Here is a 12883-nt window from a genome sequence, read left to right as displayed (position 1 = left end):
TATGGAGGGTGGAAGATGGAAGGCCGACCAGGAGAGGATTTGAATAGTGTACATCAAGGGAGTGACAACCTCCACAACTGTCACACTCAATGCCAAGGCTCACACATAAAGAATGGCCGTTGGGTAAGGAACTGGGCAGCAGCCAGTGCCCACGTATTCAGGACAGGAGGTTAGAAAAAAGAGGCCCCAGTTTGAATGTTCAGCCAGCCCCCGTTCCACATCATGGGATTCGACTTCAGCTCTGCTGCAATGGACAGAGGCCAAGAGTTTCCTGACAGCAGGAAAGGTGATTGAGGGGGAGAATCATTCCCGCTCTCTTCTCACCCATCCGAGTGGCTGCAGAGTCCCGGGAGGGGGCAGATCTCCAGAGGAGCCTCAGAGTTATGCATAAGATCCAGAAGCAGTGGGGGAGAAAAAAAGCAAAGAAATAAACCGAAGCTCGAGGCCCCATTTCCATTGCTGACTCACCAGAGGTCCTTCAGTGGCTTCCTGTTCCAATTTCTTTTTCTCATCTGCCGCTGAACTCTGAAGGAGAATACAGCTTCAATTGGTCTGATTTAATAACACAGCATCCGGCGTGTTCTGAATCTCCGTTAATGATTCAGCCCCTCTTACCTCACTCAATACGTTAGTCCAAACATCATTCTCATTCTTCCAGCTAAGAACGTCTTAATATCCATTTTAACATTGCTTTTCACTAATTTAAATTTCTATCCTCTGCTCCTACTCCCCAGTCCTATTACTACAGTCATATTCTGCATTTACCGTACCTGCACCAATTAATATTTTACCTCCATCAGTGACAGACCCATTTAACCACCTTCTCTCCAGCACAAGTTCGCCAATCTTTCCTCACACCTCAGGGCAATAAATGCCGGCCTCGCCAGCGACGCCCACATCCCGTGAACGAATAAAAAAAAAAAATCCTCGTTACATTGCCAAACAGTCGTGTTTCTGTTACACTTCAAACTATTGGCTTCTCTTTTTAATCAAAAGTTTGATTATTACTTTTACTAAATTGTGAAAATATTTTTTTGAAGTCATTAATCAACCCAATAAATCGTGGAACTCGAAGAGATTTTTTCCCTGCAGGCCCGGTTAACAATATCTGACATCAAACACTCCCAGGGCAGGTACAGCACGGGTTAGATACAGAGTAAAACTCCCTCTGCACTGTCCCATCAAACACTCCCAGGGCAGGTACAGCACGGGTTAGATACAGAGTAAAGCTCCCTCGACACTGTCCCATCAAACACTCCCAGGGCAGGTACAGGGTTAGATACTGAGTAAAGCTCCCTCTACACTGTCCCATCAAACACTCCCAGGGCAGGTACAGGGTTAGATACAGAGTAAAGCTCCCTCTACACTGTCCCATCAAACACTCCCAGGGCAGGTACAGTACAGGGTTAGATACAGAGTAAAGCTCCCTCTACACTGTCCCATCAAACACTCCCAGGGCAGGTACAGGGTTAGATACAGAGTAAAGCTCCCTCCACACTGTCCCATCAAACACTCCCGGGGCAGGTACAGTACAGGGTTAGATACAGAGTAAAGCTCCCTCCACACTGTCCCATCAAACACTCCCAGGGCAGGTACAGGGTTAGATACAGAGTAAAGCTCCCTCCACACTGTCCCATCAAACACTCCCAGGGCAGGTACAGTGTTAATCAGCTCATTATTAATATCACGTGTCGTGATTTCAACTCTCTTATGTGGTTTACACCACACAGGAAGCAACAAATACCCAAGGATTACAAAGCTGCGTTGACTGTGGTTATGATCTCAAGGACAGTCTTTGATGCTAAAGACATTTTCAGAATCCCTCCATCTGAATTACACCTGTACAATCCCCTCCCCGCAGAGACATGACCACATGGGGACACATCAGAGGATATGGAGGGTGGGAACAGAGGGGTGAAAAAGAATGTGGGGTAACGGATCCCACCGCCTCATCCCCTCGCGGTTACGCTGTGTCTCTCATTATCGATGTATCTATTATTCCTCATACTTTGCACAATTTGTACACAAAGCATCTTACCTCAATGTTGGGCGTTTCAACACGAAAACTCTTGGTAGAAGTCAGGGTGACATCTTGGGAAGAAAATTAAAGAAAAGGTATATTTCAATTAAAAAGATACATAAACATTGTACTCTGAACTTCAGTGAAACCAATGAAACTTTGCCTTCTTTGGGTGTTAATCCCCCAGTGGCTCGTCGATGAAATGCACTGCCTGGCTTGGGACTTGGCCTTCCACACTGGAGGTTCGACACCTGGTCCTGGGATAGGGGGGTGAACAATTCGCTAGGATTTTGTGCGTGTGCGCTGGGTGCCAGGAGCAAGGAGAGGACCTGGACAGAGCTTGGGATGTGACGCCTTGCCAGGTCCAATACTCACTACCTAGGCTCACACAAGAATGATGGGTGCTTGGCAGAGGTACTGGAGGAAGTGGTCACCTGTATAACTGTACCCCAGTAAGGGTCAGGCTTTCTGGAGCGGAAGGGAGGAAAGGCTCTGGAGTGTTTGGGACTACATACAGAAACAGGCCATTCGGCCCAACTGGTCTATGCTGGTGTTTATGTTCCACACGAGCCTCCTCCCTCCCTACTTCATCTCACCCTATCAGGATATCCTTCTATTCCTTTCTCCCTCATCTGTTTATCCAGCTTCCCCTTAAATGCATCTACACTATTCACCTCAACTATTCCTTGTGGGAGCGAGTTCCACATTCCAACCACTCTCTGGGTGAAGAAGTTTCTCCTGAATTCCCTATTGGATTTATTAGTGACTATCTGATATCAGCATTTAGACACCCAGCCTGTTCAGTCTTCCCTGATATGTATAACCTCTCAGTTCTGCTATGGTGTAACTTATAACAGTTACAATTCTCTAGAGTTTAGAAGGTTAAGGGGTGATCTGATCGAAGTTTATAAGATATTAAGGGGAACAGATAGGGTGGACAGAGAGAAACTATTTCCGGTGGTTGGGGATTCTAGGAGTAGGGGGCACAGTCTAAAAATTAGAGCAGACCTTTCAGGAGCAAGATTAGAAAACATTTCTACACACAAAGGGTAGTCGAAGTTTGGAACTCTCTTCCGCAAACGGCAATTGATACTAGCTCAATTGCTAAATTTAAATCTGAGATAGATAGCTTTTTGGCAACCAAAGGTATTAAGGGACATGGGCCAAAGGCAGGTATATGGAGTTAGATCACAGATCAGCCATGATCTTATCAAATGGCGGAGCAGGCACGAGGGGCTGAATGGCCTACTCCTGTTCCTATGTTCCTAATGTAAAACACGGTGGCCTCAAGATTATTCTGTGGGATTCTGGCATGCAGACACTGAACACGTTCATCAGATATTCCTTCCTTAAATAGTTACAGTGCTCACTTGTTTAAAATAAATGAATCAAGATTACAGCCGAAACAGCAGAAGGGATTTGAGGTAAATTGTTTGCGCACTCCACTCCCGCGCACCACCATTTCAAGGGCCAGTGTCGCCTTTGTTTCTCTTCCCGTAAGTTGACCCCATTATAAAATGAAAGACTTGCATTTCTTTAGAGCCTTCCACAACCTCAGGACGTCCCAAAGCGCTTTACAGCCAATGAAGTACTTTTGAAGCGTAGTCACTGTTGTAATATGGGAAACGTGACAGCCAATTTGCGCACAGCAAGGTCCCACAAACACCAATGAGATATATGACCAGAATATCCGTATTTTAGGTGTTGGTTGAGGGATAAATATTGGCCAGGACACCGGGGAGAACTCCCCTGCTCTTCTTCGAAATAGTGGCCATGGGATCTTTTATATCCACCTGAGAGGGCAGACGGGGTCTCGGTTTAACGTCTCATCTGAAAGATGGCACCTCCGACAGTGCAGCACTCCCTCAGTACTGCCCCTCCGACAGTGCAGCACTCCCTCAGTACTGCCCCTCTGACAGTGCAGCGCTCCCTCAGTACTGCCCCTCCGACAGTGCAGCACTCCCTCAGTACTGCCCCTCCGACAGTGCAGCACTCCCTCAGTACTGCCCCTCCGACAGTGCAGCGCTCCCTCAGTACTGCCCCTCCGACAGTGCAGCGCTCCCTCAGTACTGCCCCTCCGACAGTGCAGCGCTCCCTCAGTACTGCCCCTCCGACAGTGCAGCACTCCCTCAGTACTGCCCCTCCGACAGTGCAGCACTCCCTCAGTACTGCCCCTCCGACAGTGCAGCACTCCCTCAGTACTATACTGGGAGTGTCAGTCTGAATTATGTGCTAAAGTCTCTGGAATGGGGCTTGAACATAACCACAATGTCATAATGTTGCACAGTGCACCCCCCTACTGGGACCCATGGAACTGGATCCCAGTAAGAGTCAGTGGCTTCAGATTAAAGACTGTAGAAAGTCAGGGGGACAGTAAACTTTTTGTTTGTGAGTTTGTTTTACTGAGGTTTGATTGTCGATGTTTGCAGCTGGTGTGTGACGCGAGAACGGCTGTACTCTGAGCTCAGCGCTGTGCCAGCAGCAGGCGACAGACTGAAAATAAAATATAAATTCACTCTGCTAGTTACCTTCAGCATCACCTGATCCAGCATTCGGGTCGCAGGTAAACTCGCTCAGGGATTTCACGGTAGTCTGTCCCACCACTGGTTTGTATCCGAATGCTCGAGAATCTATCACTTTCAGCACAATGGGAGGGCTGTAGACGGCATCTACAGGTAGAAACTGAGGCAAGGTGACGATCGTAAATCACAGTATCGCTTCTGAACAACTAGTGACAATTACATGGCTGACAGACAAGCAGATATCTCATTGATCCAAATATCTTCTCTTCACCAGACCAACCGGACTGTGACGTGAACGCAGTTTGGACTTTCTTAATTTGATTCACACAGTGAGCAGCACGCCCACAATGAGGGGCTGCAGGACTGGCCGTCTCTCTCCTCGATTACTGTCAGAACTTCAACCCTGGCACACAAGGTGACAGGGGGTACACCCGGAAGAGGCCAGTTATGAGGTGTAATTTAGCTGAGAGTCTGATCGAATCGAGTTTCGGCAGGAAGTTAACTGCAACAGCTGGGAAGTAAACTTTAAGGGTGGAATGTCTGGGAACTTGTTGCAAGAAAACTCTGAATCATCGAAAGGTTACAGCACGGAAGGAGGCCATTCGGCCCATCGAGTCTGTGCCGGCTCTCTGCAACAGCAATCCAGCCAGTCCCACTCCCCCGCCCTATCCCCGTAGCCCTGCAAATTTTTTCCTTTCAAGTACTTATCCAGTTCCCTTTTGACGGCCATGATTGAATCTGCCTCCACCACCCCCTCGGGCAGTGCATTCCAGATCCTAACCACTCGCTGTGTAAAAAGTTTTTCCTCATGTCACCTTTGGTTCTTTTGCCAATCACCTTAAATCTGTGTCCTCTGGTTCTTGACCCTTCCGCCAATGGGAACAGTTTCTCTCTATCGACTCTGTCCAGACCCCTCATGATTTTGAACACCTCGATCAAATCTCCTCACAACCGTCTCTGTTCCAAGGAGAACAACCCCAGCTTCTCCGGTCTATCCACGAAACTAAAGTCCCTCATCCCTGGAATCATTCGAGCAAATCTCTTCTGCACCCTTTCTAAGGCCTTCACATCCTAACTCAACTCAATCGCCATTTGGCCTGTCTCCCTTTCCACCAGCGAGAAAGCCAGGCATCACTGTGTCTGGATTATCCTGGGTAAATGCCCTGCTTGGAGTGTGACCGAGACACAATGACCAAGAAGGTCACAGATTTCCATCCTCTGGGCTGAGTTAGCTGATCTAAGTGGCAGCACAGCTCTGCACTGAGCTTCAGCACCCGGAACTAGGGAGGAAAAATGAAACCAGCCAGGGTTCCTGCTCCTGATCACTGCCCAGTGACTCCTGCTGGAAAGCCCATGTGTGAGGACATCGGCTGAGGACAGGATTGGGCTCAACCATAACCCTCTCAGGGTAGATGCTGAGAGGCTGTTTCCCATGGCAGGGGAGTCTAGAACTCGAGGACATAGCCTCAGGATAAGGGATCGGCCATTTAAGACTGAGATGAGGTGGAATTTCTTCACTCAGAGGGTTGTGAATCTTTGGAATTCTCTACCCCAGAGGGCTGTGGATGCTCAGTCATTGAATATATTCAAGGCTGAGATCGATAGATTTTTGGACTCTAGGGGAATCAAGGGATATGGGGATCGGGCAGGAAAGTGGAGTTGAGGTCAAAGATCAGCCATGATTTTATTGAATGGTGGAGCAGGCTCGAGGGGCCGTATGGCCCACTCCTGCTCCTATTTCTTACGTTCTTATGTTCTCTCTTTGGTGAAACAGCGTGTGGACATTAAACACCTGGGCTCAATCTCAAAGAACGTCCTCTTGGATGAGACGGCCAGTGCCCATGGAAGCCATAACCCAAGGCGTGGATCAGTAACTGTGGGGGAGGGGTGGGGGAATTGTTTTTAACAAGTTTGAAACAGTGAATCGGAACTTAGCTGCAAACATTATGAATGGGCGTCAATGTGAGATGTTAAAATCCATGCTGAGAACGTCAGAACTAGAATTAACACTTGGACCAACCACTGTGATGAAGTAGATGGGGTTTGAGAAGTTTGGGTTCTTTCTGTAGTTTTTGATTGGCGGGGTTTGAATCATTTCTCCACTGCACTCCACCACTAGGCTCGGGCTGGTCACTCTCAGCATGTTGTAGTTTTTCATGTTTCTCAATCCCCAGGCAAGAATCTGAGAAAAAGAAAGAATTTGCATTTCTGTAGCACCGGTCACAACCTCAGGACGTCCCAAAGGGCTTTACAGCCAATGAAGTACTTTCGAAGTGTAGTCACTGTTGTAATGTGGGAAACGCAGCAGCCAATTTGCGCACAGCAAGATCCCACAAACAGCACTGAGATAATGACCAGATCATCCGTTTTTAAGTGTTGTTGGTTGAGGGATAAATATTGGCCCCAGGGCAGCGGTCGGACTTCCCTGCTGCTCTTCAAAATAGCGGTCATGGGATCTTTTACGAGGGGGCAGACGGGGCCTCGGTTTAACGTCTCATCCACAAGAAGGCACCTCCGACAGTGCAGCGCTCTCTCAGTACTGCACTGGGGAGAGTTCCTGCAGGTCTGCTGGTGTCTCCAGGCAAGTAAGCGAGAGGAGGGAGGAACTGTGGGGTGTGAATGGGTGGCGGGCACAGCTCAGGCAGGCTCACCTCAATAGTGGTCATCTGTAGCTGTGGTCTGACTCCCAGTGGCACCATGTACGTTTCAGAGTCTTTCATTGGCGGGCGAGGGGGTAAGTTCTGATCCTCATCCTACAATAGCAAAAAAAAAACAGCACTGCAATCTCACAAAAGTACCGTGTGTAATTTCAACCACTCATTGGGTTCGTCCTCATCCTCCTCCAGGTTTATTTCCCCATCACGCTCGTTGGATCAGCTGCTCTCTGGACACCAGTAACAGGATCCCTCCTACTGACATCAAGGTGGGGGCTGTGGGCAGTATGGCCGGGGGGGAGGGGGGGGAAAGAGGGGGAGGGGGCCGGCGGCGGCACGGCGGGCGGGGAGGGGGCCGGCACGGCGGGCGGGGAGGGGGCCGGCACGGCGGGCGGGGAGGGGGCCGGCACGGCGGGCGGGGAGGGGGCCGGCACGGCGGGCGGGGAGGGGGCCGGCACGGCGGGCGGGGAGGGGGCCGGCACGGCGGGCGGGGAGGGGGCGGCACGGCGGGCGGGGAGGGAGCGGCACGGCGGGCGGGGAGGGGGCGGCACGGCGGGCGGGGAGGGGGCGGCACGGCGGGCGGGGAGGGGGCGGCACGGCGGGCGGGGAGGGGGCGGCACGGCGGGCGGGGAGGGGGCGGCACGGCGGGCGGGGGGAGGGGGCGGCACGGCGGGCGGGGGGAGGGGGCGGCACGGCGGGCGGGGGGAGGGGGCGGCACGGCGGGCGGGGGGAGGGGGCGGCACGGCGGGCGGGGGGAGGGGGCGGCACGGCGGGCGGGGGGAGGGGGCGGCACGGCGGGCGGGGGGAGGGGGCGGCACGGCGGGCGGGGGGAGGGGGCGGCACGGCGGGCGGGGGGAGGGGGCGGCACGGCGGGCGGGGAGGGGGCGGCACGGCGGGCGGGGAGGGGGCCGGCGGCGGCACGGCGGGCGGGGAGGGGGCCGGCGGCGGCACGGCGGGCGGGGAGGGGGCCGGCGGCGGCACGGCGGGCGGGGAGGGGGCCGGCGGCGGCACGGCGGGCGGGGAGGGGGCCGGCGGCGGCACGGCGGGCGGGGAGGGGGCCGGCGGCGGCACGGCGGGCGGGGAGGGGGCCGGCGGCGGCACGGCGGGCGGGGAGGGGGCCGGCGGCGGCACGGCGGGCGGGGAGGGGGCCGGCGGCGGCACGGCGGGCGGGGAGGGGGCCGGCGGCGGCACGGCGGGCGGGGAGGGGGCCGGCGGCGGCACGGCGGGCGGGGAGGGGGCCGGCGGCGGCACGGCGGGCGGGGAGGGGGCCGGCGGCGGCACGGCGGGCGGGGAGGGGGCCGGCGGCGGCACGGCGGGCGGGGAGGGGGCCGGCGGCGGCACGGCGGGCGGGGAGGGGGCCGGCGGCGGCACGGCGGGCGGGGAGGGGGCCGGCGGCGGCACGGCGGGCGGGGAGGGGGCCGGCGGCGGCACGGCGGGCGGGGAGGGGGCCGGCGGCGGCACGGCGGGCGGGGAGGGGGCCGGCGGCGGCACGGCGGGCGGGGAGGGGGCCGGCGGCGGCACGGCGGGCGGGGAGGGGGCCGGCGGCGGCACGGCGGGCGGGGAGGGGGCCGGCGGCGGCACGGCGGGCGGGGAGGGGGCCGGCGGCGGCACGGCGGGCGGGGAGGGGGCCGGCGGCGGCACGGCGGGCGGGGAGGGGGCCGGCGGCGGCACGGCGGGCGGGGAGGGGGCCGGCGGCGGCACGGCGGGCGGGGAGGGGGCCGGCGGCGGCACGGCGGGCGGGGAGGGGGCCGGCGGCGGCACGGCGGGCGGGGAGGGGGCCGGCGGCGGCACGGCGGGCGGGGAGGGGGCCGGCGGCGGCACGGCGGGCGGGGAGGGGGCCGGCGGCGGCACGGCGGGCGGGGAGGGGGCCGGCGGCGGCACGGCGGGCGGGGAGGGGGCCGGCGGCGGCACGGCGGGCGGGGAGGGGGCCGGCGGCGGCACGGCGGGCGGGGAGGGGGCCGGCGGCGGCACGGCGGGCGGGGAGGGGGCCGGCGGCGGCACGGCGGGCGGGGAGGGGGCCGGCGGCGGCACGGCGGGCGGGGAGGGGGCCGGCGGCGGCACGGCGGGCGGGGAGGGGGCCGGCGGCGGCACGGCGGGCGGGGAGGGGGCCGGCGGCGGCACGGCGGGCGGGGAGGGGGCCGGCGGCGGCACGGCGGGCGGGGAGGGGGCCGGCGGCGGCACGGCGGGCGGGGAGGGGGCCGGCGGCGGCACGGCGGGCGGGGAGGGGGCCGGCGGCGGCACGGCGGGCGGGGAGGGGGCCGGCGGCGGCACGGCGGGCGGGGAGGGGGCCGGCGGCGGCACGGCGGGCGGGGAGGGGGCCGGCGGCGGCACGGCGGGCGGGGAGGGGGCCGGCGGCGGCACGGCGGGCGGGGAGGGGGCCGGCGGCGGCACGGCGGGCGGGGAGGGGGCCGGCGGCGGCACGGCGGGCGGGGAGGGGGCCGGCGGCGGCACGGCGGGCGGGGAGGGGGCCGGCGGCGGCACGGCGGGCGGGGAGGGGGCCGGCGGCGGCACGGCGGGCGGGGAGGGGGCCGGCGGCGGCACGGCGGGCGGGGAGGGGGCCGGCGGCGGCACGGCGGGCGGGGAGGGGGCCGGCGGCGGCACGGCGGGCGGGGAGGGGGCCGGCGGCGGCACGGCGGGCGGGGAGGGGGCCGGCGGCGGCACGGCGGGCGGGGAGGGGGCCGGCGGCGGCACGGCGGGCGGGGAGGGGGCCGGCGGCGGCACGGCGGGCGGGGAGGGGGCCGGCGGCGGCACGGCGGGCGGGGAGGGGGCCGGCGGCGGCACGGCGGGCGGGGAGGGGGCCGGCGGCGGCACGGCGGGCGGGGAGGGGGCCGGCGGCGGCACGGCGGGCGGGGAGGGGGCCGGCGGCGGCACGGCGGGCGGGGAGGGGGCCGGCGGCGGCACGGCGGGCGGGGAGGGGGCCGGCGGCGGCACGGCGGGCGGGGAGGGGGCCGGCGGCGGCACGGCGGGCGGGGAGGGGGCCGGCGGCGGCACGGCGGGCGGGGAGGGGGCCGGCGGCGGCACGGCGGGCGGGGGAGGGGGCCGGCGGCGGCACGGCGGGCGGGGAGGGGGCCGGCGGCGGCACGGCGGGCGGGGAGGGGGCCGGCGGCGGCACGGCGGGCGGGGAGGGGGCCGGCGGCGGCACGGTGCGTGGGGAGGGGGGCCTGGTGGCAGCGCAGTGCGCGGGGAGGGGGGCCTGGCGGCAGTGAAGCTGAGGATCCTTCGCCCGCCCGTCACAGAGCCCGTTCGATCTGCTCTGTCCGATCACTACTCGGGCTGTGAAAGTGAAAGTTACCCCCACCCCCCGCGCAACCAACCCGTCATTTTACTTCACAACCGAGAATCATACCGCATAGAAGGAGGCCATTCGGCCCATCGTGCCTGTGCCGGCTCTTTGATCGAATTCTCCAATTAGTCCCATTCCGCTGCTCTTTCCCCATTGCTCTGCAATTCTTTTCCTTTTCAAGTATTTCTCCAATTCCCTTTTGATCGTTATTACTGAATCTGCTTCCACCACCAGATCAGAACAACTCGCTGCGGAGAAAACATTCTCCTCATCTCCCCTCTGGTTCTTTTGGCAACCACCTTAAATCTGTGTCCTCTGGTTATCGACCCTCCTGCCACTGGAAACAGTTTCTCTCTATCTGCTCTCTCAAAACCCTTCCTGATTTTGAACACCTCCATTAAATCTCCCCTGAACCTTCTCTGCTCTGAGAACAATCCCAGCTTCTCCGGTCTCCCCACATGATAGAAGCAACCTTTGTCAAGTTACCTGATCGCATCAAGTGGATTTGTTATTTTGTAAGCACATTTTAAAAAAAAAATCAATTACTTTCTGCTTCATAAATAGTTCGAAAGAAACGAGAAGCTCGCCTGAGAACCTCTCTCCTCTGTAGACCGGGTACCACTGCAGCATGGGAAGGTGCAGGGCCGTCACTTCCAGCTTCACATTCGGGTAGCACAGTGTCGTGCCCATATACTCGTGTTTACCCTAGAAATACATCAAGACAAATATAAGCACACCTCTTCCCTGATAGGCACACTTCACTTCCCACGGTCACCTGTGTTCACCGGGACCGAGGCAAGTCAGGGGACAAGTGATTAATTCGGGATTGATCTGGCAAACACCGTGGGCCAAATGGCCTCCTTCGGTGTGTGAACTTCGCTGGTTCGAAGGTGAAATCGTTCACCGCCTCTCGGGTCAGATTACATTTTTCAGGCAGCTATCTGAGACTGATCTTTCTGGCCAATAAGAAGTCGGTGAGATGAATTCCAGAGTCTATGATTGGTTTAAATTCCACTTAAAAGAAAGAACTTTCATTTATATAGCGCCTTTCACATCCTCAGGACGTCCCGACGCGCTTTACAGCCAATGAAGTACTTTTGAAGTGTAGTCACTGTTGTAATGTAGGAAACGCGGCAGCCAATTTTCACACAGCAAGATCCCACAAACAGCAGTGAGATAGTGACCAGATAACCTGTTTTAGTGATGTTGGTTGAGGTGATAAATATTGGCCCAGGACACCAGGGAGAACTCCCCTGCTCTTCTTCGAAAAGTGCCAGGGGATCTTTTACATCCACCTGAGAGGGCAGAGGGGGCCTCGGTTTAAGGTCTCATCCGAAGGACGGCACCTCTGACAGTGCAGCGCTCCCTCAGTACTGCACGGGGAGTGTCAGGCTAGATTTTGTGCTCAAGTTTCTGGAGCGGAACTCAACGCTCTGACTTACAGGCGAGAGTGCTACCCACTGAGCCAGGGCTGACACCATTTTAACAGGAAAAAAACCCAGAAGAATGGGCACTTCTCTCAGTAAGGAATGCCCAGCAAATGACATTGTACGAACATATAGGTTTAAAATGCACGATTGATACATTGAAATGCATGATTCCCCAGCGGAGGGGTCAGCAACCAGGGGGCATAGATTTAAAGTAATTGATGGAAGGATTAGAGGGGAGCTGAGGAGAATTTTTTTCACCCAGCGGGTGGTGGGGGTCTGGAACTCACTGCCTGAGAGGGTGGTAGAGGCAGAAACCCTCAACTCATTTAAAAAGTACCTGGATGTGCACGTGAAGTGCTGTGACCTACAGGGCTACAGACCAAGTGCTGGAAAGTGGGATTTCGGCCAGCATAGACAAGATAGGCCGAATGGCCTCCTTCTGTGCCGTAACTTTCTATAATTCTACGATGAGAACACGATTCTGAAATGCATGATTGGTGCAGACATGGTTTCGGTAGCTGGTTCTTGATTCTGGAGAGAAACGTGATCAAGGTCACAGAGTGTAAATCAGGGTCGCCTGCATCTGTCCGTAAGGAAGCAAAGAGACAGAAGTCTGTGTGAGGAACATCGAATGCTCCATCAACACTTCTGTTGCACGAAGCTCTTGCAGACGGCCACAACAAACGGTGCAGAGCACATGGTGTAACTTTCCTGTCGTTATAGAACATCGTTTCTGCCAACTTACTGAGGCCATTCCCATAGCAGATCTGCCAGAACAAATGAACGACAACTTGCATTTACATAGCGCCTTTAATGCAGTAAAACGTCCCGAGGCGCTTCACAGCGGAGATCAAACAAAATTTGTCACCGAGCCACATAAGGAGATATTAGGACAATTTTAGTCGAAGAGGTGGGTTTTAAGAAGCATCTTGAAGGAGGAGAGAGAGGTGGAGAAGCGGAGAGGTTTAAGGAGG

The 12883-nt window shown here is 58.3% G+C and overlaps 1 protein-coding gene across 1 annotated transcript in view; it reads right to left on the bottom strand.

Moving 5' to 3' along the window:
- LOC137336047 (myoferlin-like) overlaps positions 1-12883 on the bottom strand; it is a 129065-nt gene that overhangs the window by 49740 nt on the left and 66442 nt on the right. The window contains exons 33-38 of the mRNA XM_068001549.1: positions 11026-11184; positions 7194-7295; positions 6563-6724; positions 4549-4702; positions 2039-2091; positions 469-525 (exon numbers count right to left, since the gene is read on the bottom strand). Of these exons, the coding sequence (XP_067857650.1) occupies positions 469-525; positions 2039-2091; positions 4549-4702; positions 6563-6724; positions 7194-7295; positions 11026-11184 (687 nt within the window). The remainder of the gene's footprint in view (positions 1-468; positions 526-2038; positions 2092-4548; positions 4703-6562; positions 6725-7193; positions 7296-11025; positions 11185-12883) is intronic.

This window comes from Heptranchias perlo, chromosome 20, assembly GCF_035084215.1.
Source record: "Heptranchias perlo isolate sHepPer1 chromosome 20, sHepPer1.hap1, whole genome shotgun sequence".
NCBI lineage: Eukaryota > Metazoa > Chordata > Chondrichthyes > Hexanchiformes > Hexanchidae > Heptranchias > Heptranchias perlo.
Note: the sequence above shows the minus strand (reverse complement) of the source record. Positions and strands in the feature narration are given on the sequence as shown.